At 45.1% G+C, this 25,337-nt stretch overlaps 1 protein-coding gene across 1 annotated transcript in view; it reads right to left on the reverse strand.

The window, feature by feature from the left end:
• The window catches only part of COL20A1 (collagen type XX alpha 1 chain), a 141,200-nt gene that overhangs the window by 36,233 nt on the left and 79,630 nt on the right, over positions 1-25,337 (reverse strand). The window contains exons 24-27 of the mRNA XM_081195997.1: positions 22,663-22,805; positions 20,821-20,930; positions 8,486-8,644; positions 53-130 (exon numbers count right to left, since the gene is read on the reverse strand). Coding sequence (XP_081052123.1) covers positions 53-130; positions 8,486-8,644; positions 20,821-20,930; positions 22,663-22,805 — 490 coding nt within the window. The remainder of the gene's footprint in view (positions 1-52; positions 131-8,485; positions 8,645-20,820; positions 20,931-22,662; positions 22,806-25,337) is intronic.

Here is a 25,337-nt window from a genome sequence, read left to right on the forward strand (position 1 = left end):
GGATGCGTCATAAATTCCCAATGCCAGGAAGAAGTGGAGCCTCCATACTTACCATTGCTGGAACATCACAACATCTGTCCTCTTCAGGCCACAAACTGCTGCACACAATCTGCAGTGACTGCAGCTGGAACTATAGATACAACAGAGTTAGATAATGATGATGATTGCATTTGTATTGCACCTTTCCTTCAAGGAACTCAAGGTGACGTACATAGTTCTCCCCTTTCCCATTTTTTTGGGGGGGGCTGGGGGGGAGGACAGTGAAGAAGGGTAAGGTTTAACTGCATTCGCTGATCCTTCCTAGTTTTGCAGAGTTATTGCATAGCGCAAGGGATAGTTTCAGTTTTGGTTCGTCTCAGTTTTCATTTTCCTGGCCTTAAGTTCCTTTCTCCACATTTCCACAACAGTTTATGTTACTTTTTTTAAAAAAAACCGTTATGAAAATTCATTCGCCTGTTGGTCCTGAGTGACACCAATCCTGCCTGGTGTTGCTTTGCCAGTGCATTCCCTATGGGGAACATGCTGTCGAAAAAATCCCTGTAGAGCAGGATGGAATCATAGAGTCATAGAATCATAGAGTTGGAAGCGATCCAGAGTGTCATTGAGTCCAACCCCCTGCCATGCGGGAAATCTCTGCTTGTCTCTCGTTGAGTGGAAAATGCAATCCTGCTTGGTGCTGATTGGACGTTGCCTACCTGCCCAAGTTGGCCTGTGGGGTAGAGGGAGATAGAGATCTGTGCGCCTGGCACAGGTTCCCCACCCCAGAATGAAGGCATGTGTCACCAATGCCATTTATCATCGAGAATGTCATTTATTTGAGAATATATATATATATATATATATATAGTAGAGAGAGAGAGAGACATGGGTGGCACTGTGGGTTAAACCACAGAGCCTAGGGCTTGCTGATCAGAAGGTCAGCGGTTCGAATCCCCACGACAGGGTGAGCTGCCGTTGCTCAGTCCCTGCTCCTGCCAACCTAGCAGTTCGAAAGCACATCAAAGTGCAAGTAGATAGATAGGTACCGCTCCAGCGGGAAGGTAAACAGTGTTTCCGTGCACTGCTCTGGTTCGCCAGAAGCGGCTTAGTCATGCTGGCCACATGACCCGGAAGCTGTACGCCGGCTCCCTCGGCCAATAAAGAGAGATGAGCTCCACAACCCCAGAGTCGTCTGCAACTGGACCTAATGGTCAGGGGTCCCTTTACCTTTACCTATGTCTAAAATTAAATCCAGAACTGAAGAGTGCTGTAATTTCCAACTCTTCCTTCCTGATACCTCCCTTCTGAATTACCAATGTGCACAAGTGATTGTGTACATGGATAAACCGTAGCATGTACCAGCTCACTCATATGATCTCCTGGTGAATCAAGGTTCCTCTTTGCACTGCATTTCCATCCATGGTCACCATCTCTCATGAGTATCAGTAAGCCAGAGGGTAGGGTGGGGCAAAACAAATGGAGGAACAAAACAGAAGAAAATGAAAGTTGCAGCAAAGCTCTCTTATAGCAGAAGCTTGGGGTCATTTTCAGTCTGAGGGCCACAGTCCCTTCTGTGCAACCTTCTGGGGGCCATACAACAGCAGTGGGCAGGGCAAGAAGCAAAAGTGAGTGAAGCAAATAAGGCCACTTTTACTTTTGTACCGTGTTCTTACTTTTACACATCCCTCTCTAGCCTCCATCTGGATAAGCAAAGAGAGGGCCTTTTCGGTGGTGGCTCTGACTTTGGAACTCTCTCCCTAGAGATGCTAGACTGGCTCCCTCCTTGCTGTCCTTCCACCAGCAGGTGAAGACTTTCTTGTTACAACAGGCTTTTGGGAATTGAATGCTTTTAATGAAGGGACTGTGGCCGTGCTGTTTTCAAGGTAATTATTGGTATGGTTTTAACAGATTTTACACAGCAAGAAGATCTATCCATTCTTAAGGAAATCAGCCCTGAGTGCTCACTGGAAGGACAGATCCTGAAGCTGAGGCTCCAATACTTTGGCCACCTCATGAGAAGAGAAGACTCCCTGGAAAAGACCCTGATGTTGGGAAAGATGGAGGGCACAAGGAGAAGGGGACAACAGAGGACGAGATGGCTGGACAGTGTTCTCGAAGCTACCAACATGAGTTTGACCGAACTGCGGGAGGCAGTGGAAGACAGGAGTGCCTGGTGTGCTCTGGTCCAGGGGGTCACAAAGAGTCGGACACGACTAAACGACTAAACAACAACAACAGATTTTACATATGTATATATTTGCAATTATCAATGTTTTGTTTTAGTTTTGGTCTCCCCCCCCCCCGGGTTTTCAGCAGTTCCTAATTTTATCTGTAAGCCACCTTAAGTACCATCAGGGGCAAAGGCAGGGCATGATGATAATATTATGCAAGACACATTATCAGAGTTCAAGGACACATTCCAGCCTGGCAAAACCAACACACCCAAGGAGGGTCAAATCAGTGCCCTGGGGAGAGCCCTGAGGTTACATAGCGAGGTTTAATGGCTTCATTTGGCCCACCTCTGTTATTAATAATTATACTAACAGAGATTATGACGGACCAAGAACAAGGTTAAGGAAGGACAGAGCTACAGATAACTAAACTTTCTGTTTCCTGAAATAGCGCCTCAAATCTTTCCAAATATGGAAACAGAAGCAAAAAACTCTAATCACCTCCTACCGAGCCTCAGCAAGGCACCTCTGAGAATAACATCTCGTCTTCCTCCAACCCACGGATGTGTATCTGCCAAGATTTTTCTGTCTGCTGTGAAACTCCAGCTTGTTCGCACAGAGACAGCAAACATCATTAGCATCTTTGTTTTCCCTAAGCCAGAACTCTGAGGTTTGTTTGTTTGTTGTTCGGTTTTCAAAGCCTTATTTTATAAGAAATAATAATGATGATGATTAAAAATAAATAAATCTCAATGTCTGTGAGCTGTGTTGGTCCAATGGCAAAAATGGCCAGTGGTTTCAGAGTGACCAAGCTGGAAAACCCTTTCTACTAAAATTCAGCCGGTCAGTCTTAGGAACAGCAATGTTGGAGTTCTCATTCACTCAACACCTTCTCCTGGCGGCTCAGTAATTGGTTTCAGAGACAAAACGAAAGTTTTACTCTGTTGCCATTCAAAGGAGGTGATAGGTAAGATAAGAAACTACCTGAAATAAATAAGCCAGCCTGTCTAAGAAGAGATCCATCCGTCATACTATCCACACAATAACAGCTGGAGCCATTAGCCCTTTGCAGGCATTCAAGCCCAGTGGAAGAGAATTTATATACGGAAGAAGGATGCTGCCTACATGCCAAACAGATGTGCATTCATTGGAATGTTTATGCTCTACAGCTGGACTGTAGTGGAATCTTTGGCCCTCCAGATGTTGCTAAACTACAGTGGTACCTTGGTTCACAAACTTAATCTGTTCTGGTATTCTGTTCCAAAACCAAAGCGTTCCAAAACCAAGGCACGCTTTCCCATAGAAAGTTATGCAAAGTAGATTAATCCGTTCCAGACTTTTAAAAACAACCCCTAAAATAGCGATTTAACATGAATTTTACTATCTAACGAGACCATTGATCCATAAAATGAAAGCAATAAACAACGTACTGCAGTCACACAATCAATCAATCAATCAATCAGTAGCTGAACTGGGTTCCACACAGTAACAAAAACAAAAAGAAAGAGCAGCAACCCCCACCCCCACCACCACAAAATAAATGGCCAAAACAGACAGAGCTCAGCATAACACTCAAAATGGAAGTGTGGCACTCAAATCAGAAGCGTAACACTCAAAACAGAGCATGTTCGGCTTCTGGAAAAAGTTCGCAAACTGGAACACTTACTTCCGGGATTGCAGTGTTTGGGTTCCAAGTTGTTTGAGTACCAAGGTAGCACTGTACAACTCCAATCACTCATAGTAAGGATGGGTCAATCACCAGAAATGATGGGAATTGTAATTAAGCGACAACTGGAGGGTCAAAGGATTCCCACACCTTCTCTAGCATTGACCACCCTGGGCCCTGCAGATGTTTTAGACAACATCTGCAGGCCAGCAGGGCAGCGAAGGCTGGTGTAGAGGAATTCGATGTACACAGCTGCATGTGCAGGGGCTCTCAGGAGCCCTGCCTTTGTTGGACTCCCCGCCATGTGTGGAGAATAGAGGTGTGCTGAAACCGCACAGTTTCAGCAAACAAAATGGTACCAGAAAAGAGAAAGTTTTGGGGAAATGCTCTGGCTTGCATCCAACTTAATCCTTGCACATACAGAAGAACTTCCAGAAGCGCAATGGAATCCGCCCTCCCTCTCCTCTCGCACACATATGTAAAGGTCAAGGACTCCTGGATGGTTAAGTCCAGTCAAAGGTGACTATGGGGTTGCAGTGCTCATCTTGCTTTCAGGCCAAAGGAGCCAGTGTTTGTCCGCAGACAGCTTTCCGGGTCATGCGACCAGCATGACTAAACCCTTCTGGCGCAACAGGACACTATGATGGAAACCAGAACGCACACAAACGCCGTTTACCTTCCCGCCGCAGCGGTACCTATTTATCTACTCGCACTGGTATTCTTTCAACTGCTAGGTTGGCAGAAGCTGGGACAGAGCAAACCCGTTGTGTGGATTCGAACCACCAACCTTCTGATCAGCGAGCCCAAGAGGCTCCTTACACATGCATCTTGCACACATGCCCCCCACCCCTTGTGTCCCCAGAACTGGTTTGGGGTTTCACCAAACCCTCAAAAGTGAGATTTGGAGGTGGTAATAGCAGGAGTTAGTCACATTGTTGTTGCAGTTCAGCTGGAGGAGACCCCACCCCCACTGAATCTTGGCCACACCTTACAAATGTTGTTCCATAGTTGTGGTCCATCCCATCCTCCTGACTGAGACCTCCCTTCCTCCTAGCTATGCTTGATCTGTGTATTGTGGTTGAGTTTGCAAGCATCTTTCCACCACTGCTGGTGATTTGTGGTGGATGCTATAACTAGACTACAGTTCCCAGACGGCAAGGCAAGAATGCACATTGTAATGTGTATGGGTTGCTCGTGCATAAGTTGCCGCCTCTCCAGGCCTTGTTGCCTTGCTAAACCTTTCAGTCTGGGCAGCCCTTCACTTCGTGGCTGCCTCAGTCGCTAGCAGAATCCGTCAGTGGGCGTTTCTTAAATCTTTTCCTACATAAAAGTTGTTTGACACCCAGTCTCCTCCTACTCTCTCTGCGCGAAAGTCTTCTGCGCAGGGTGGGCGTGGGTAGCGGAGGACCCGTGCTCTCCCCGCTGGTGTCCAGTGAAGAGTCCTGGAGCCCTCTCGCCGATTCCCCCATCAGCCCCTCTATATCCCTGGTGTTGCGCTGATTTGCTTCCCCATCTGCGGAGCTGCCTCTCTCCCTGCTGGGCCCTTCTCCAGCATCATTTGAGAGCCTTCCCTCCGCCTCTAGCTCCGATGTCAGTTCCCTGACACACATCATCCAAGAATGCGTGCCACTAGCATTATGAGAACTCGCGGAATATAAATGAGCTTTCTCCATACCACACCACCACGTTTGCCAAGAAATATTGAAGGTGAAACAAGCTGAGGGCAGCTTTGCCATCCCTATTAAAAATACTGTAACATAAAAGCTCTCTATCCAATCTATCCAATCAAAGGTTTTTTAAAAAAATAAAATTAAAAATTGTGCATTTCACTATGAGTCAGTAGACTGACTGAGTGGACAGAGTAGCAAATGGACTTAAAACAAGCTCTACAGCTCAAAGGGGTATTTTAATAGTTACATCTAGTTTTTTAAAATAGCTAGTAATGAAGCAGGCACTCTGGCTATCTGAGGGCAGCAGTTCTGAGGAAAGCTGTTCCTTAGCTACATTTCAGTGATTCAGATTCGTTAAAGATGCCCAAAAGTAATACAGTGGTGCCTCACAAGACGAAAAGAATCCGTTCTGTGATTTTCTTCGTCTAGCGGTTTTTCGTCTTGCGAAGCAAGCCCATTGACGGATTAGCGGATTAGCGCTATTAGCGCTATTAGCGGCTTTTAGCGGCTTTTAGCGGCTTATCGGATCAGCTGATAAGCGGCTTAGTGGCTTAGAAAAAGGGGGGAAGGGGAAAAAAACCCGCAGGAACTCGCAAGACATTTTCGTCTTGCGAAGCAAGCCCATAGGAGATTCGTTTTGCAAAGCACCTCCAAAACGGAAAACTCTTTCGTCTAGCGAGTTTTCCGTCTTGCGAGGCATTCGTCTTGCGGGGCACCACTGTATGCAGCATATGTATTTAACAGATGCAAAAGAAAAAGAAAAAAATGATTGAGACTCCCCTCCCTCCCCCACACCGCAGATCCAACATGGCAGCTGTCAATCAGCATCATATAGCTATTATTATTTTTGAATAATATTCTTTTACAAGATAAACCTAAGAGCTCACTTGAATCAAAGAAGCCTTTTTCCAAAAACCAGTCGCATCCCACAATGGATGGATTTAGTGAGGAACTGCGACTCTTCTCTGGATTACTGCCCCTGCCTCCTATTAGTCACTGTCAGAGAGTGAAGGACGTAACAGGGCCTTTTCAGTGGTTGCTCTAATTATAATAATTATCACGGATTTCTGCTTGTGCAACATAACTTTCCCCCCTCTCCACCCTCCACACATCCCCAAAAGCTGTTCTACAGGTGCCCCCAACTCTCCAGAGCAGATTCAGGGACATAGCTGTCAGAGCCGCTTCCAGGTCCCAGCTCACAGAGGACCACGCTAGCCGGCAGTACTGTACAAAAGTCTTTATTGAGTTACAGTTTCCATTTTCAAGCCGCAGCGCGCAGCTCTACGTCTTAGAAGCTAGACCGGCGAAGCTCCGTCTGAGTCTCCGCCTCCTGTACACCAACTTAATACTCTAGCCTTACTCCACCTCTTCCGTCTTTCCTTCCTCCTCTGGGTCCCTCTACCCCCCGTGGTCTCTTCCTTCCTGGACTCTTCTGACGCGGACCCCCCGGACCCCTCTCCCTCCTTGCGGCGGGCTTTAGGACCTGGCTCCCTATCTGGGCTGCTTACTGTGCCGCCTTCCTGTGCATTTGAACTTGGCGCACGCGCCCAGCCTTCAACCTTCCTCTTGACCGTTTCCTCGCTCCCCGATGGAGGTGTGGCCAATCCTGACTCATGCCCTCCCGCTTGCGGCGAGCCGCCAGATCCCGATACCTGGGACCCCTCCCCCCTACTGCGCTCTGGCGGGGAAGCTGGTCCCGATTTCCAACTGCTGCTCTCTGAGTCCCCTCTGGTCCCTTCTTCCTGGGGTGTCCCCCTAGGCGCCCCCCTTGCTCTGACCACTGGCGCCCCTTTCTGTGAATCTTCCGATTCACTGGAAAGACTCAGAGATCTCGGGCCGCTGTCATCGCTCATATTTCCTTCGGATTCCTCCCCCTCACTCTCTGTTTCCTCCCTTTCCTGTGCCTCTGCTCCTGAACCCCTGACAATAGCTGTCAACATTTCCCTTTTTTTAAGGGAAATTCCCTTATTCCGAATAGGATTCCTCGCAAGAAAAGGGAAAAGTTGACAGCTATGTTCAGGGAGGGGATGGCACAGGGTGTACATTGGGGGAGAAGAAAGGGAAAAGTTCTGTTGCTCAAGCAGAGATCCATGTGCTGAAGGGAGACTCTGACTTAGGTCAGTTTACTCCAGCAGGTATACTCTGAGTAAAACCTAGTGGGAAACAACGTTTCTACTACAGCCAGGGCCGTATTTACGTTTGATGAGGCCCTAAGCTACTGAAGGTAATGGGGCCCTTTATAGGTCCAGCTGTCCTTTGACTCAACAACAAATTAACTGTTTTTTGTGTTGAATATATGCTGTATGGTAATTTATGGACCGAATAGGTATCTAAAGCCATTTGCACATAACAAAATATGTATTTTATCAAAGTAACTGTTGAACTGAAATACAATCAAGAAGAAGTATATTAATAGTGAAGTACAGTTAAGAAGAAGTATATTAATAGTGAAATACAGTTAAGTAGAAGTATATTAATAGTGAAATAATTTTTAAGTACTAACTTAAAATGATTGGGGGCCATTACTTACATGATTGGAGCCTACACAACACAAAATACTGTTGCTGTATGTAGGTTTTATTTTTATTTGTTTTTTTATCTTATATTTTGGAAATGTACATCCAGTTGTTTTTTCCTTTATTTTTTTGGGGGGGCCCCCAAGAAAGTGGGGCCCTAAGCTATAGCTTATTTAGCTTATACGTAAATCCAGCACTGACTACAGCAGAATGCAACCGAAACACAACCCAGAGCATCGCAAAGGACCCCACAAGCCTTAGGGACATCTCACTGGGGTCACTGGTCCCCCTTCTGGAATCAAGAGCCCCAACTCAGGGGTGCCAGAATAATTCTTGGTGGAATCCCAAAAAAGAGGCACATGGCGAATGGGCATCACCTGCTCTTGGGCTGAGGCATTTCCCTCCTGCAATTTCTACCCCGTGCTTCTACATCTTTCACCCAAGAGCACATGTTGACCTCAACTCACAGGAAACGGGACTCACCGCTGCTGACCCGCTCCGCGGCCCTCGCGTCCTGGTCAGTTTCCCGAGCATGACAAAGCCAGCCGTCGAAATACTCTCCGAAGTTCCAAGCAATTTCTCCGATGTCTTCTTGCAGTCGATATAGAGCCTGACCCTGGAACGGCTCACGGATAGGTGCACCTGCGCAGCAGACAAGAATAGTTTCATTGAGCTGCACCACAGGGGCTGGAGAGCTCGATGCGCCGTAACACAACCTGACAAAATAATGGGCACGACATGGTGTAGAGCAGGGGGTGGCAGGAAGCAGATACCTAGGTAATTTTTTGGCAGATCCAGCAAAGATTTCTGCTAATGGTTTAATTACTCTCCACATCCCAAATCATCCTGCTGAAATGAAGAAAGCTGGATAGCAGTCACCATGAGAAGATTTTTGCATGGACTGTGTGTCCTGTTTAGTTCCCGGACTCCAAACAAATTCTGCGGCCCAGAATTCTTTAATTCTAATTTGTATCTTTCTTGCACCAGACTTTGGTTGGTGGGTCTTAAAAGGTAAAGGGACCCCTGACCATTAGGTCTGGTCGCAGACGACTCTGGGGTTGCGGTGCTCATCTCGCTTTACTGGCCGAGGGAGCCAGCATACAGCTTTCAGCTCATGTGGCCAGCATGACTAAGCCGCTTCTGGCAAACCAGAGCAGCGCATGGAAACACCGTTACCTTCCCGCCAGAGTGGTACCTATTTATCTACTTGCACTTTGACGTGCTTTCAAATTGCTAGGTTGGCAGGAGCAGGGACCAAGCAACGGGAGCTCACCCCATCGCGGGGATTCAAACCGCCAACCTTCTGATTGGCAAGCCCTAGGCTTTGTGGTTTAACTTACAGCACCACTAGTAAAAGTCATAGGAGATCCTTCACACCAGGAGTCTGCCCTTCCGTGGGATAGAACAGCACCAGGCCACATGCACAGCATGCATTTAAAGCACTACAACACCACTTTAAACACTTGTGGCTTGCTTCATAGAATCATAGAATCATAGAATCATAGAGTTGGAAGAGACCACAAGGGCCATCGAGTCCAACCCCCTGCCAAGCAGGAAACACCATCAGAGCACTCCTGACATATGGTTGTCAAGCCTCTGCTTAAAGACCTCCAAAGTAGGAGACTCCACCACACTCCTTGGCAGCAAATTCCACTGTCGAACAGCTCTTACTGTCAGGAAGTTCTTCCTAATGTTTAGGTGGAATCTTCTTTCTTGTAGTTTGGATCCATTGCTCCGTGTCCGCTTCTCTGGAGCAGCAGAAAACAACCTTTCTCCCTCCTTTTATATATTTGAACATGGCTATCATATCATATCACCCCTTAACCTCCTCTTCTCCAGGCTAAACATGCCCAGCTCCCTTAGCCGTTCCTCATAAGGCATCGTTTCCAGGCCTTTGACCATTTTGGTTGCCCTCCTCTGGACACGTTCCAGTTTGTCAGTGTCCTTCTTGAATTGTGGTGCCCAGAACTGGACACAGTACTCCAGGTGTGGTCTGACCAGAGCAGAATACAGTGGCACTATTACTTCCCTTGATCTAGATGCTATACTCCTATTGATGCAGCCCAGAATTGCATTGGCTTTTTTAGCTGCCGCGTCACACTGTTGGCTCATGTCAAGTTTGTGGTCAACCAAGACTCCTAGATCCTTTTCACATGTACTGCTCTCAAGCCAGGTGTCGCCCATCTTGTATTTGTGCCTCTCATTTTTTTTGCCCAAGTGTAATACTTTACATTTCTCCCTGTTAAAATTCATCTTGTTTGTTTTTGCCCAGTTCTCTAATCTGTCAAGGTCGTTTTGAAGTGTGATCCTGTCCTCTGGGGTGTTAGCCACCCCTCCCCCAAGGAATTCTGGGAGCTGTAGTTCCTTTTGGGTGCTAAGAGTTGTTCAGATGTCCCCTTTTCCTCTCACAGAGGTACAATTCTTAGAGTGGCTTAACCATCGGTCCCTCTTCACAGGAAACGCTGGCACTCATAGCACTTTCAATGTGTCCTATGTGTCAAATGAATGTGGTCCCAGGGCAGCATTTTGGGCTTAGATTAAGGTCAAAGCTCTGCTGTTCCAGGAAGCTTGCTGTGGCAGAGAGACCTGGGGAACGAGTATGCAGGCTTAGTTCACACAAATCAGCATACCAGGTGGGGAAACATTACGTGGAATACACCAGACTGTGTGTGTGTGTGTGTGTGTGTGTGTGTACTGTGGAGTGTTTCCCTATTAAAAACAAACTTTCCCTGCACATAGGAAAGCAGCATACCAGGAAGGCTAGGATAGAAATCCTAACGCTAACATCTAATGATCTATGGCAGAGCAACCACTTGTAAGATTTCCTTGCTGCGATCAAGAGTCTTGCAGTCCATGATATTGTTGACCTAGTGTATGAACTAGGCTTCAGTCTAAGCCATTTCCAATGGCATTGGTTTTTTGTAGGAGATAAAGGAGATTTGTCCCATGATATTTTTATTTTATTTTTATATTTTTTTAAAAAAAAATAGTGGCTACCAGTTGCAGTAGAACTAATTTTAGGAAAGGGTAGCCAATTGCATTTTGTGTCAAATGGGCTCTTAAACAGGAAATTTCAGTTGTATTTCCCAAATACCTTTTCTTCCTGCAATCTGGTCACTGGCACTCGGCGGAAAGCAAACTGGGAGAGGAGGAAACTGTGATTCTCTCTATCCCTGAGAAAAATGTAATAGCCTCTTATTTGGAGACGAATGCTGTGCTCTGACAAAGGGGACACCGTCCAAGCCAATGAGAAAAGGAGAGAGTTTCTATCCTGAAAGGATGTGTGTTTTGAGAAGAGAGTCCACTCATAGCTTATGGACAAAAACAACCTCCAAAAATTATCTGTGCTATTTATGGGTGTAAAAATGGAGGCAGCATTTTCCTGTTGGTTTTAATTCTAATAAAAGTTTGTCTCAGTTGATGCTGCATGAATCAGTATTTTTTACTTCATACTGGAAGTGATAGGCTAAGAGAGAAACTAGAGGAAGTAGGGTCCAAGCCATCGTTTCCTGCCATTCTATTAAAATAATATTATTAAATCAGGATCCACAGTTGCTCCCAGAATTTTCCACCCTATCGAAGGGCAACAAAATCCATAATTCTGAGAGATCATTTTGCAAAAGGTTCTTAAGGAAGGGCAAATGTTCATCAAAAAAATAACATCTTCAGGATGTGTATCAGAAATCTTGGCTCATCTGATCCCAAGTTTATGTAACAAGCCACAAAAATGAAACCATTCACAATAGGCAGGAGGAACTGAATTACGCTTTCATCTTTGGTGCTTTTAACATAATGCGTGGAAAAGATGTGGGTCTCACCTAAGTGCAACACATTGGAGGAAGTGAGGTGGCAGTGGTGGTCCAGGAAAGGTTTTTTCAAAAGGAAATGCCTTAGTGGAGAAGTTGGAAGTAGAAGAGGAATGTGGACGGCTGGAGACAGAGGAAGTGCCTGTTCCAGGCAGAGAGAGGAACACATTGGAAATAGGAGAAGGGAACAGAGAAAGCTTTGCCATCATCCCTTCCTTTCAGTAAGAGCCTGCCAATTCTGTGAAGCAGGCGTTGTCAAAGGCACAAGTCAATTCAAGAGCAGTAAGATGAGAACCAACTGGCTTCAGTAAGGCATTAAATATTTCACAGTTGAAACCCAGCTAAGCTTGAGAAGTGCCCAGAAATACTGGGCCCTGCCTCTTTAAATTATGGCTGTTGACCAAAGTGGACTCACAGATGATACTCCCTGCGAAGGTGATTGACTTGCCAAAGCAAAAAGGTGAAGAGTCAGGAGTTAAAAGAGAGGTGCTACGACACTCCAGGAGCAAATTGTAGAAAGGGGATAAGAAGGCAGAGGGTCAAAGATGAATGAAAGTTTGCATTTGATGCATGCCACAAATATAGTGTGCATGCCACAAATATAGCACGCTTGGCAAATCCACACCATGATCAACTCCTGCCCGGAAACCAATGTCCCCACTGTGGAAGGACGTATGGATCCAGAATTGGCCTCCACAGTCACTTACGGACACAATGTTAAAACCGTGTTTGTGGAAGAAAATCTTACTCAGCTACCAATGATTGCCAAAGAAGAAGAAGAAGACATTCAGGTCTTGCTACCCAAACACAGTGTGTTCTCAGGAAATAATTTGTTAGGCGGGTGTTCACATAACGAGTCAACCATTTCCACTGATGCCTATGGGGGAATTTCTAATGCGTTCCCAACCATAGACGTTTGTACCCCAAATGAAAAAAAAAGGAGGAAAACTCAAACCTTGCAAAAGGCAAACAAGGAAGTCAAATTTGCTCTATTATTTGACCAAACTCTGCCCCTTCCTCCCTGTCTCCCACCAGCAAAACACAAAGAAGGAAGGCTTGTTTTAGACTTATTTGTTTTGAGTAATGCACGCAGGTCTGGCTGTTTGGATATCTGAATCTGCAGTGTGTATGGCGAGGTTTGGGTACTAATGCTTGGTGCTTGAATAAGTGGATTTTTGTAAAACGAGTGTCTGGATAGCAGGACCTGCATGTATTTACAAAAACAACAACACACAGTGCATGCACAACATGTGATATTGAGTAGCTACAGTTCACTGGTAGCACACATGCTATGCTTACTGGTAACGACACATGCGACGTAACAGGCTGTATGTAAGATTATAACTTCTATTTCAAAAAATCATTCAACATATCATGTCACAATATGTAATTCCATAGACACGTGGAACACTACAAGATTGATATAAGCATTCCACATTGTGGTTATTGCTAATATTGTGGCATCTGAATATAGACTGCATTTTTAATCAAGGCATATATTGGCTTATATCTTGATCAGGTTCCTAAATTAAATGGGCTTAGATTTTCAAATGTTATGCCAGGCTGAAGACCAACTGCCTAAGTACTTTGGCAAGATGTTTATCCCCCTTGATTTATAGCAGAAAACAATTCTCAAAGTCGTAAAAAGCTGGAATTACAGGCTGAAGAACAAGGTTACACAGACCAAACATAAATAAAACCGTTAAACTTGAGCCACAGGACAAAAGGCCAAGAGCACATGGAAACAAAGCAACTGGCTGGAGAAGGGGGGGGGGAGTGTAAGCAGGGGAAGAGGCTTTTTTCCCTATTTTATTTTGAGGCTGTAAACTGGTCCATCCTTTCCTTTGAGAAGGCTTATTCTTCTTAAAAGGCTACCTATGTTATGTATTAAATATATTTGCTTAAATGTAATTATACAAAGGATCTAGAAAGAAAGAAATGTTAAATTCTTATTTCATAGAGTCATATTGCTGTAGGAGACCAGGGGGGCAGATGAGCCTAGCCCCCTGCCAGACAAGAGACGCCAATCGAGCACTTATGACAAATGGGTGTCAGGCCTTTGTTTAAAGACCTCCAAAAGGAGATATTTCATTGATGATGCATGAGAATATGAACCCAAGGTCTCTGACATCTGTTCAAGATAAAATTTTAAAATTATTAACCATCTGTTTTGGAGGGCAAGGAAGGCAAGAGGTGAGCTGGTAATTAAGATTCCTTGTTGAGACACATGTAAGATATATTACTACTTATTTGTCATTTATAGATGTAACAATATATAGCTCTTTGTGTTCCATATAAGGACAGGAGGATATGGGTGTATCTTTTAAGATTGGTTATAGCAAACAACCAATAGAAATTTCAACCAGGCTGATTGAACAGAGGCAGCCACAGGAGGAGCAAAGGGGGGCTGGATTAAGGGAATATAAGTGCTGGCCATAATGGCAGGAGGCCAGGCCAGAGCTTGGTAACCATATACCACTGTGCCTCTCATTTATTTGTCTGACAAATAAATTATTATTTTAATTTCTCTGTTGCTGCGTTGAATATTTCATTCCAGCTAAGCGTTAACCACAAGCAGGGTGCTACATTTTATGGTGCCTGCGACTCGGATAAGTGGTCTGCTGGAACGCAGCCCCTTCGCCTTACTGGACAGGGTACAAGAGAGAAGACAACTGATTGCCTACCCAGCGCGCACTGGGAAAATTTTTTCCAGGGGAACGCAGCAGTCTCGTCTGTCTGATACCCTGCCCACTGACGGCGGCGGACCGGGGGGGACCAGAGAAATAAACAGGCAACCAGCTAAGGGTAAGTGCACTAAGGGGTTTTGGCCCTCCAATTAATTGGGAGGAAGAGAAGTCCTGATCAAACTTCTGCGTCTCAGTAAAGGGGAACTGAGTACGCTAGGTGGCTGGGTACATCAGATGGTGATCTGGTGTAGGGAAAAGGGAAAGTTGGGAGGTAGTGTGTGTGGTGAAGTATCTAGCGCATTGCATGTGTGAGAAAGTACAATGTGTAGCTGACCTAAGTGTGGAGTGAGTATTACTTCGTTTCCCAGTAAGGTGTGTGTGTGAGTGACTGAGTGGATACTTCACAGGGCCATACAATGGGAGTTGGGGGTTCAAAAGGGGAAAATACACCTCTTGAATGTATGTTAAATAATTTTAAGAAAGCCTTCTCAGGGGCGTATGGAGTCAAAATGACGCCAGAGCGCCTGAGAACGTTATGTGAATTAGAGTGGCCGAAGCAAAATACTGAATGGCCATCTCAAGGAACCTTTGATATAAATTTAGTAAGCAAACTTTGGTCTAACATCGCCAAAGAAACTGGAGGGTGCCCAGAACAATTTTCATATATAGATTCCTGGCTGAGCACATTAAATAAAAATCCTCCATGGATAAGGGAATGCAAAGTCCAACGATGCAAATTATTGGCTGTAAAAGCCAAAACTAGGAAAGGAATCTTGCCAAATAAACTCAAACCCATTTTTGAGGGACCAGAGGAAGAGATGCTTCCACCTCCACCCTATGCTCCACATCGAAGGGAGCCTAATTCAAACCCTCCACCAGTTGTAACCCCAAGGCAAGAAAGTGGAATGAATAATGGGGCTGGAGTCACAGAACTTGATTCCTTGATAGATTATGATAAATATCTTCAGGAGGCATTGGAGTCCTATAATGAAGCCCAAGCAGAAGTGGTTATTCCACCTGTGAGTCCCAGTAGAACTCCATCTATAGTCTCCTTTAGTGGAACAACTAATTGCCCACCCCAAACCCCTGTACATCCAAGTCCTAGAGAATTATTACAGAAGCTACAGGGAGACCTTAATCGGTCAGCAAGCAATACAGCCAGGCGTATAAGGCTGCTAAAAGAACGCCTTGGGACAGATACCATCCCCTATGATTTGAGGCCCCTAGAGCAAAGCGAAGAGAAAGGTCACGTAGTAGCCCCTCTTAGAAGGGTATTTGATGCACTTGAGGAGCCTGTGCTGGTTAATGGGCAACCCGGACCACGGCCACCTCAAACTTCGACCCTGCAATATATTCCATTCACGACTACAGATCTGATGAATTGGAAAACACCCCATCTTTCGCAGAAAAACCTCAGGCTATGATGGACTTGGTGACCTCAATGGTAAATACTCATAGTCCTACTTGGACAGATTGTCGCCAGCTCCTGAATACTCTCTTCACCACTGAGGAAAGGAGAGACATAATTGAAAAGGCACAGATATATTTGCGTGAGCAGGCCAGAGTGGGAAATATTTATAATATTGACCGTCATCTCCAGGACAACTTTCCCTTGGGAGATCCTAATTGGGATCCAAACAATGCAATTCACCTGGCCAGGCTTACCACCTACCGCCAGACGCTTGTGCAAGGTATCTGCAGGGCATGCCAGAAGCCCACTAATATGTCTAAAGTCTCAGGAGGGTAGACGTGTTACCCATAACACTGTTTCGTGTTCGGTGCGCACCCACAAAAAGACTTAAGTTGTCACCTTTTGAGCTCCTGTATGGGAGGCCGCCCTCCTTTGTTCAGGATATTCCAACTGACCTCAAACAAATAGGAGACCATGCGACACAGGGACAAGTGCAATCTCCCGTGTTTTTGTCTCTCTCCCGTGTTTGTTTTTTTTTTTTATCTTAACAGGTGGGCCCTCGAGCGCACGCCATGCAGCATTGCCGTGCCGATTCATCAGCTCCAGGCTGGCATAGCATATGGGTGAAAGAGTGGAAACGTGATCCACTTGCACCTAAGTGGTGTGTACCTTACACCGTCTTGCTCTCTACTCCAACAGCGGTGAAGGTAGCTGAGGTGACCCCCTGGATTCATCACTCCCGTTTGAAGAAGTCCGAAGGCAGTTGGACGTGCAAAGGTGACCCCTCTAATCCTCTTAAACTGACTCTCTCCAAAAACCCCTGTATCTAGCCCTACCGGGAACGGGCTAGGTCACGGGCAACATTAGACGACCGGCCTGCTGCAGCCACAATCTGGAAGCTGGCTGACCTGCGCACGCCTGAAGCTTGAGGAGCGTCTGAACCAGCGACTGTGAGCGGGAAGATTCTCTTATACAATTGATTGACTGCCCCCTTGTGGAACAATTATCAGGGATATTACACATTGGGGATCCTTGGGATATATGTTTTGGTCTTGGTGGTTCCCCATTTCTGTCACTGGGGGAATTATATTGGGACTAATATTTATATGCTATCACAATAAGGTAATCTTTTGTGGAAGGAATGCATATGCTAGACATCAACATGATTTTATTATTAATCCTGATCCCTTGGGAAGGGGAAGGGTCCTTGAATCTGACCAAATTTGCTAAATATGGATTCCGCTATGACCACAATATGTGGGTAGGTTTAGCTGAAATGGTAGCCAATGTTGCAAATAGGACCAATTGCCTTGTTTGCTCTCTTGGGCCAGATGATTCAGAGGGAGGTATGCCCTTATTACCAATACCATTAAATGCCATTGGTATGGTAAGCGAAATGCCACACCAAACAGAAGTACAGAATTTCCCCGGATGGAACTCAACTAAACCATTACGAGTTATACCTGTACAAGGGGAATTCTGTGTACATAAATCATCAGAGGCAGCTGATTCTACCATGATAGGCTCTTCTCATTGTCACTATACTTGGGATTATATTAAGAATAGTCATACCTGGGCACACGGTACTACCTATCGAACTCGGAATACCTTGCCCTGTGCACCTCCTTTTATTCATGCATGGAAAGTGGTATGGAACATAACTGTGACAGAAAAAGGCAATCTAACATACTGCACTGTGAACTCTCTACCTCTTTTGATATTTCGCCTTCTGTACTCCACGTACCAAAAACCTCAGACCCGATGGTTGTGGTGGATATGTGGAGAATGGGCATACAAGAAACTCCCTTCCAAATGGAGTGGGACTTGTTTCCTGGGATGGGTATTACCACCAATGTGGATTATGCCCACTAGTTCAGCTAAGCGAACGCGAAGACACGCTGATATTTCTCATATAGTAGGAGGAAGTACCCAAAAGTTGGAGCGGTACTGATGATTGGCCACCAGAGCGCATTATAGCCTATTATGATCCTGCCTCCTGGAATCCTGGTGAGCTCATACAAGGGGCACGGGATCCTATTTATAATCTAAACAGAATAATTCAATTGCAAGCAGTAGTGGAACTTGTAACCAATGCAACGGCCCAGAGTTTGAGACTTATTGCACAACAGCTGGATGAAAGTAGAGCCGCCATTTTGCAGCTGAAAATGGGAATGGATTATGTACTTGCCAAGCAGGGAGGCCTATGTGGAGTCTTGAACTTGACAGGGAATGCCTGTTGCTTTAACATTTCTGATAATGGTGAGGCAATCCGTGTGTTGGCCACAAAGATGGAGAATATAGCACATGTCCCAGTACAAACATGGGAAGGATGGGATATGGGATGGCTCATTAACTGGTTACCTAATGTCACAGGACTCAAAGGGATATTATTGTCTTGCTTGTTTTTCTTGACGGTAGTAGTGATGGTTTTATGTATGATGCCATGTATCATTTCATGTTTTAGAAGTACAATTAGCAAGATGATTTCGAATGAAACTCTACCTCATATCATGGCCCTATACAGAGCTTTAACTCAGGAATATGATGAAGATCAAGCAATCAAGGACACTTGGTACCAAGGTCCTTGAGCTTGAAAGGGGGGAATGTGGCATCTGAATATAGACTGCATTTTTAATCAAGGCATATATTGGCTTATATCTTGATCAGGTTCCTAAATTAAATGGGCTTAGATTTTCAAATGTTATGCCAGGCTGAAGACCAACTGCCTAAGTACTTTGGCAAGATGTTTATCCCCCTTGATTTATAGCAGAAAACAATTCTCAAAGTCGTAAAAAGCTGGAATTACAGGCTGAAGAACAAGGTTACACAGACCAAACATAAATAAAACCGTTAAACTTGAGCCACAGGACAAAAGGCCAAGAGCACATGGAAACAAAGCAACTGGCTGGAGAAGGGGGGGGGGAGTGTAAGCAGGGGAAGAGGCTTTTTTCCCTATTTTATTTTGAGGCTGTAAACTGGTCCATCCTTTCCTTTGAGAAGGCTTATTCTTCTTAAAAGGCTACCTATGTTATGTATTAAATATATTTGCTTAAATGTAATTATACAAAGGATCTAGAAAGAAAGAAATGTTAAATTCTTATTTCATAGAGTCATATTGCTGTAGGAGACCAGGGGGGCAGATGAGCCTAGCCCCCTGCCAGACAAGAGACGCCAATCGAGCACTTATGACAAATGGGTGTCAGGCCTTTGTTTAAAGACCTCCAAAAGGAGATATTTCATTGATGATGCATGAGAATATGAACCCAAGGTCTCTGACATCTGTTCAAGATAAAATTTTAAAATTATTAACCATCTGTTTTGGAGGGCAAGGAAGGCAAGAGGTGAGCTGGTAATTAAGATTCCTTGTTGAGACACATGTAAGATATATTACTACTTATTTGTCATTTATAGATGTAACAATATATAGCTCTTTGTGTTCCATATAAGGACAGGAGGATATGGGTGTATCTTTTAAGATTGGTTATAGCAAACAACCAATAGAAATTTCAACCAGGCTGATTGAACAGAGGCAGCCACAGGAGGAGCAAAGGGGGGCTGGATTAAGGGAATATAAGTGCTGGCCATAATGGCAGGAGGCCAGGCCAGAGCTTGGTAACCATATACCACTGTGCCTCTCATTTATTTGTCTGACAAATAAATTATTATTTTAATTTCTCTGTTGCTGCGTTGAATATTTCATTCCAGCTAAGCGTTAACCACAAGCAGGGTGCTACAATATAAGAACTGAATAGACTGTATCTTCTGATCTATCTGCTGGACTTTAATCTCTCAGAATATGTTCCGCTCATATGATAATTTGGTCTATGGAATTATATATTGTGACATGATATGTTGAATAAGTTTCCAAGCACAATTCAAAGTGTTGGTGCTGACCTTTAAAGCCCTAAACGGCCTCAGTCCTGTATACCTGAAGGAGCGTCTCCACCCCCATCGTCCAACCCAGACACTGAGGTCCAGCTCCGAGGGCCTTCTGGCGGTTCCCTCACTGCGAGAAGCCAAATTACAGAGAACCAGGCAGAGGGCCTTCTCGGTAGTGGCGCCCTCCCTGTGGAACGCCCTCCCACCAGATGTCAAAGAGAACAACAACTACCAGACTTTTAGAAGACATCTGAAGGCAGCCCTGTTTAGGGAAGCTTTTAATGTTTGATGCATTACTGTATTTTAATATTTTGTTGGAAACCACCCAGAGTGGCTGGGGAGGCCCAGCCAGGTGGGTGGGGTATAAATAATAAATTATTATAATATTATTATTATTGTGTGTGTTTTTAAAATAGAATTTATACTGTTACATACAGCCTGTTACGTCGCATGTGTTGTTACCAGTATTGTATTTACGTAACCAAAGGTTCAGCAGTGTTTTGTACGCTTACAGCAGGCCCCAGATTCATGCTACAGCACCCCAGTGAAACGGATCTCAAATAGCAAGGCTAGGAAACATTTTGGCTCGAAACCTTGCAGATCTGCTGCCAAATAGAACAAACAATTCTAGCTTCAGAGGACCAATGGTCTGACTCAGTATAAGGTCACTTTATAGGTCCAGCTAATTGCGTCAGTTTAATTTTCAGATCATTTTCAAATCCCTGAGTCACTGGATCCTAATTATTATTATTTTTTCTTTTTGCAGATTGTGCCCGTGTCCTTACTGCATATCTTCTTGGAAACTTATTGCGTACATTTACCTAGATTAATGCATGCAGACAGGAAGTGATTTAGTAATTCATTATTATGCTGGCACACACCCCATCGTTCATTGCTATCTCGGCACGTACAAACACCAACAGGTTAGCAAATGTCCCAGGGATATTTCTAGAATCATCATTTAGAGAGGAAAGGAAGACTTTAAAAATAATAATAATAATAATCCTGAATGGATTTCTCCTTTGGATAAAGGACCTTGTGAAAACTGCCGTAGAATATCTTCTTCACTTCCTGATGGTCAAAGGTGACTTCCTCGACATCAGCTTCATAGTCACGGTGGAAATATATCAAGGATTTCTTGTTGGCTATAGAGGGAGGAAGATGACAAATAACACAGGGGTTATAAAGAAAACCAAAGAGGACAGTGGACTATAGGGTTTGCACATGCTGAAGTAACAACGGAAAAATAGTAAAACACACACTGGTGAGAACCGAAAATCTGAGTGAATGGAACAACGTCTTAAGAGATGGTCTATGGCAGGCATGTTCAAAGTCCATTTCTGGCCTGCCAGTCGATTTAATCCGGCCCCCGTGGCAGTATATGTCCTAGTGTAAAATCACCCCCCCCCAAAAAAAAAAACTTCAATCCTAAAGAAAGCTCAACAACTTTGTGGTAGAAATGTAAAAAAAAAAACACAACTCAATAATTTAGGGGGTAAATCCCAAGAGAAGTTCAACAACTTCAATCCTAAAAAAAGCTTTGGTCGGAATCATATTGTATGTGTGAAAATATATGAATCATGTACACCAGTCATTTGAATCTTTCCTACTGAACCTCCAGTGCCTACTGAATTCTTCTTAAAAATTCCAGGAGGCATTTTAATTGAAGACTGATTTGATCGTTTTAACCCATTTTTACCATTTTGTATAGTATTTATTGTACACTGCTTAGAGATTATTGTAATTAAGTGGCACATATATTTTTAAAATGAAGAAAAAAAATTGCTACCCCCTTTTGAGCTAGGAAACCCCCAAGGGATGAAGGCTCAGAGCCTGGGGACTGGTGGTGGGACAACGATGAGTGGTCAGAGGGAGAAGATCGGGAGATGACTGTGAGGAAGGGATGTCAGACGTTAAGAGGTAACAGGGTTTAGTGAGCAGGAGGAGGCTGTAGCAGGGAGCAGTCCAGAATCAGAGGCAGAAGTGGAAGCTGGAGAGGATGGGGCTAAGAGACAGAGATCAGGCAGGCTGCTGAAGAAGCCGGGGGGGGGGGGGTCTCCTGCTCCTGCTGCAACCAGCTCCTCTCTGCCTTGGTTTCCCAGGACCAGAAGAGGTATGAAGAGGGCAGAGCAGAGACAGCCACTCCAATGAAGTCTTAGTTTGCTTGGGAAGGACGCAGGGAAGGAGGAGAGCTGTGGGAAGGTGGGGACCATCAGTTCTTGTGACTGCTTCATTGGGGCAAGATCTGCTGGGAAGAGTTGCTGGGCTCACTAGACCTGGCCTCCGGAGCTGTTTGTTTCTTTGAATAAAGAATTCACTGATGTCGTTATTACTGACCTGCTCCTGACAGCAGGGCATTGACGCTGATGCCAGCACCAGCAAAGAGCAATCATCTATGCAACTGGCTGCCATTTTGCATCTTGAACCAGCCATCATTCTGGGGCAGTTTAGGCTCACATCCGCACCATACATTTAAAGCAAATTTACGGCAGATTTAAAGCATGTTGCTTCCCCCCAAACAAGATCCTGGGAACCACTTCACAGAGTGTTCAGTTCCCAGCACCCTTCACAAACTACAGCTCCCAGTTTTTTCTGGGGAAGCCGTGTGCTTCAAATGTGTATTAAACGTGCTTTCGATGTCTGGCACTGATGTGATGCCTGTTCATGCATCGCCTGTTCACAACAGGCACACAAATAGTGCAGAATACTCAGAGAGAATTCTGCCAAGCGGCTGCTTTGTCTAGGTGACACAAGGAAAAGAAAAACGTCTGGAATTTTCCCAGAAAATTGTCTTCCGGGAAATTCTAGCTCAGCTGCCCCCCCCCATCCCTTGTAGCAACCAAATCTCCCTGCCAAATGATTGATGAGCCTCCTTACGGTCAAGTATGATGCCCAGTACAGGCTGGAAGTCCTCATCTGTTATCTGCCACACAGCGAAGGCTTCCCGAGGGCTTTCTGGCAGGAGCCGGAGGAGGAAAGTGATAGTGTATTCGGTTGGCATCCCAGAAGGAAACACTTCGCTGAGGAAATAAGTGAGGACACAAAAAGCTCTTCTAAGCAGAGAACATTGGAACGGCCTCCAAGAGTTAATCCCTGGTGCCATGGCAACAGACTGAACACAATTAAAACCTACCTGAAAGAAATTTGAAGAAAGCCCTAAATGACATAGGTCCGAAATATCCATCCTCACAGATCTTGCATGCCAAGATCATCAGGGGGAACTCTATTGGTGCTCCCATAGCCTTCAGAAGTGTGGGGTGGCAGTGGCCCGGGAGAGGGCTTTCTCTGGGGCAGCCCATAAACTGCGAAACACCCTCCCCACAAAGCTGCATCTTCACTATACAACTTTTGCCACGTGATTTTATGATTTTATATGTGTTGAAAGCAGCCCAGAGTGGCCGGGGAAATCCAGCCAGATTTGGGGGGGGTATAAATAATAATGTTGTTGTTGTTGTTGTTGTTGTTGTTGTTGTTGTTGTTGACACATCTCCTTACCCTGGCCCTTGGCCGTCAAGGTATTTTGTTCCGTGGGACCCGCCTCTTTTGCTGAATTTATACTGTCTTTGCTCTGCTTGAACTGAACTCTACAATTCTATGATTCTATGACTACATCAATTAACAGAATTCTGGTGAGCACTGGGGTGCAGTGTTTTGTTCTGTTTATATATACCGTATATATTGTGATTTTAAGTTGTGAACCAACCTGAGATCTATGGGTATGGGGCGGTATACAAATTTAATAAATAATAATAATCAATATGATGAGCATCATCTATCGGCTTCCTTGGTGTGATAGTTGCCAGTTCTCAACTTCATGACAATGAGTTCAATCCAGACTAATTAAGCGATTCTTAGTTCCACTGAAATTAAAGGTAAAGGGACCCCTGACCATTAGGTCCAGTCGTGACCGACTCTGGGGTTGAGACACTCATCTCACTTTATTGGCCAAGGGAGCCAGCGTACAGCTTCCGGGTCATGTGGCCAGCATGACTAAGCCGCTTCTGGCAAGCCAGAGCACGGAAACACTGTTTACCTTCCCACCGGAGCGGTACCTATTTATCTACTTGCACTTTGACGTGCTTTCAAACTGCTAGGTTGGCAGGAGCAGGGACCGAGCAACGGGAGCTCACCCCGTCGTGGGGATTCGAACCGCCAACCTTCTGATTGGCAAGTCCTAGGCTCTGTGGTTTAACCCACAGCGCCACCCACATCCCTCCACTGAAATTAGTGGTGCTTAAATTGTGACTAACTTGTCCCATGGGTGTTTTTGGGACCCATGCTCAATTAACAATGTGTGGATGCAACCCAAAGGTCAGGTCTTACGCTCATACTTCCCTTCTTCTTTAAAAATGGCATCATGCCCTTGAAATGGCAAGCCGCCTTCTTCTTCTTCTTCTTCTTTGTCTTCATATATTCTGGCTACATGAACAAACCAACTTGAGTCTCTGAACATTTTGACTAAGGGTACTCTGTGGAATCTCACCATTCGATGCTAAGAAGCTTTGCTTCTTTAAACAAGATTAAAATTATCCCTATGTTTCAGCAATTAAACTTAAAAAGGAAGCTACAGCCTGCCTCTTCATAATCCAGTCTGTCTTGCTTTGCAAAGCTGTAGTCAATAATAGAATCAAATGGGATACATGGCGGGCCATTATAAACCCCAGATTACAGAGCAGACTCTGGGAGGCAACTCGACAAGCAAAGTCATGCTCCAAAGTCATCGATTAATGGAGACCTGCACAACTTGCAGAAGGCCATAAAACTGTGGCAAAGTTGACCCAGTATTTATGAACAAGGGCAGGTGTCCTCAGGGTAATCGGATGGCCAGCTTACACAATGATCACAAGCAAGCACACCAGGCTTATGGGGAAAGACCATCGCTCACAGGTACAGCATTTGCTTTCCATGCAGATGGTCCTAGGTTAAATCATTGGTATCTTCTGGTAGGGCTAGGATAGATCCTAGTCTAAAACCCTGAATAGCCCCTGATAGCTAGTGTAAGATAATACCAATCCAAGTTTTCAGACCTGACAGGGTACACATGACCCCACGGGGGAATGAACACTGGACCCCATGGGGTAATGAAAACTCATCCCTGAGCTCTGGCCTTGCTAGCTAGGGGTGATGGGAGTTGTAGTTCAACAACATCTGGGGACCCACAGGTTGAGAAAGTCTGCTCTAGCAGGTTCTTTCAGCTGTAGGTAGTCTTGATGGTGAGACCACAATTTCTGTGGTCTTGGGTGGCGGTTTAGGCCTGGGGTGGAATCCTTTCATCTATAAATTGAATAAGGGGTATGTGAAGTGGTGACTCACCCCTCCTGCAGCGGCGTTACCAGGGTTCCCCATTAAAAGGGGAGTTGTGAGGGGAGTCAGTGGCCAAACGCTGAAAAGGCGGTCGGTGATCTCCCTTCAGCTGCACGGAAAGGGGGGCTAGCTGTGTGAACACGCGTTTTTGCACTGCCTCCCTTTGTTCCAATTAACCCTGCCATGCCTCAGTGCCCCAGCATGGGGGCCTGAGAGGGATACATACCCAGTGCCTAAGCCAAGGTTCC

The sequence above is a fragment of the Podarcis bocagei genome (assembly GCF_964188305.1).
Source record: "Podarcis bocagei genome assembly, chromosome: 5".
In the NCBI taxonomy this organism is placed as follows: domain Eukaryota; kingdom Metazoa; phylum Chordata; class Lepidosauria; order Squamata; family Lacertidae; genus Podarcis; species Podarcis bocagei.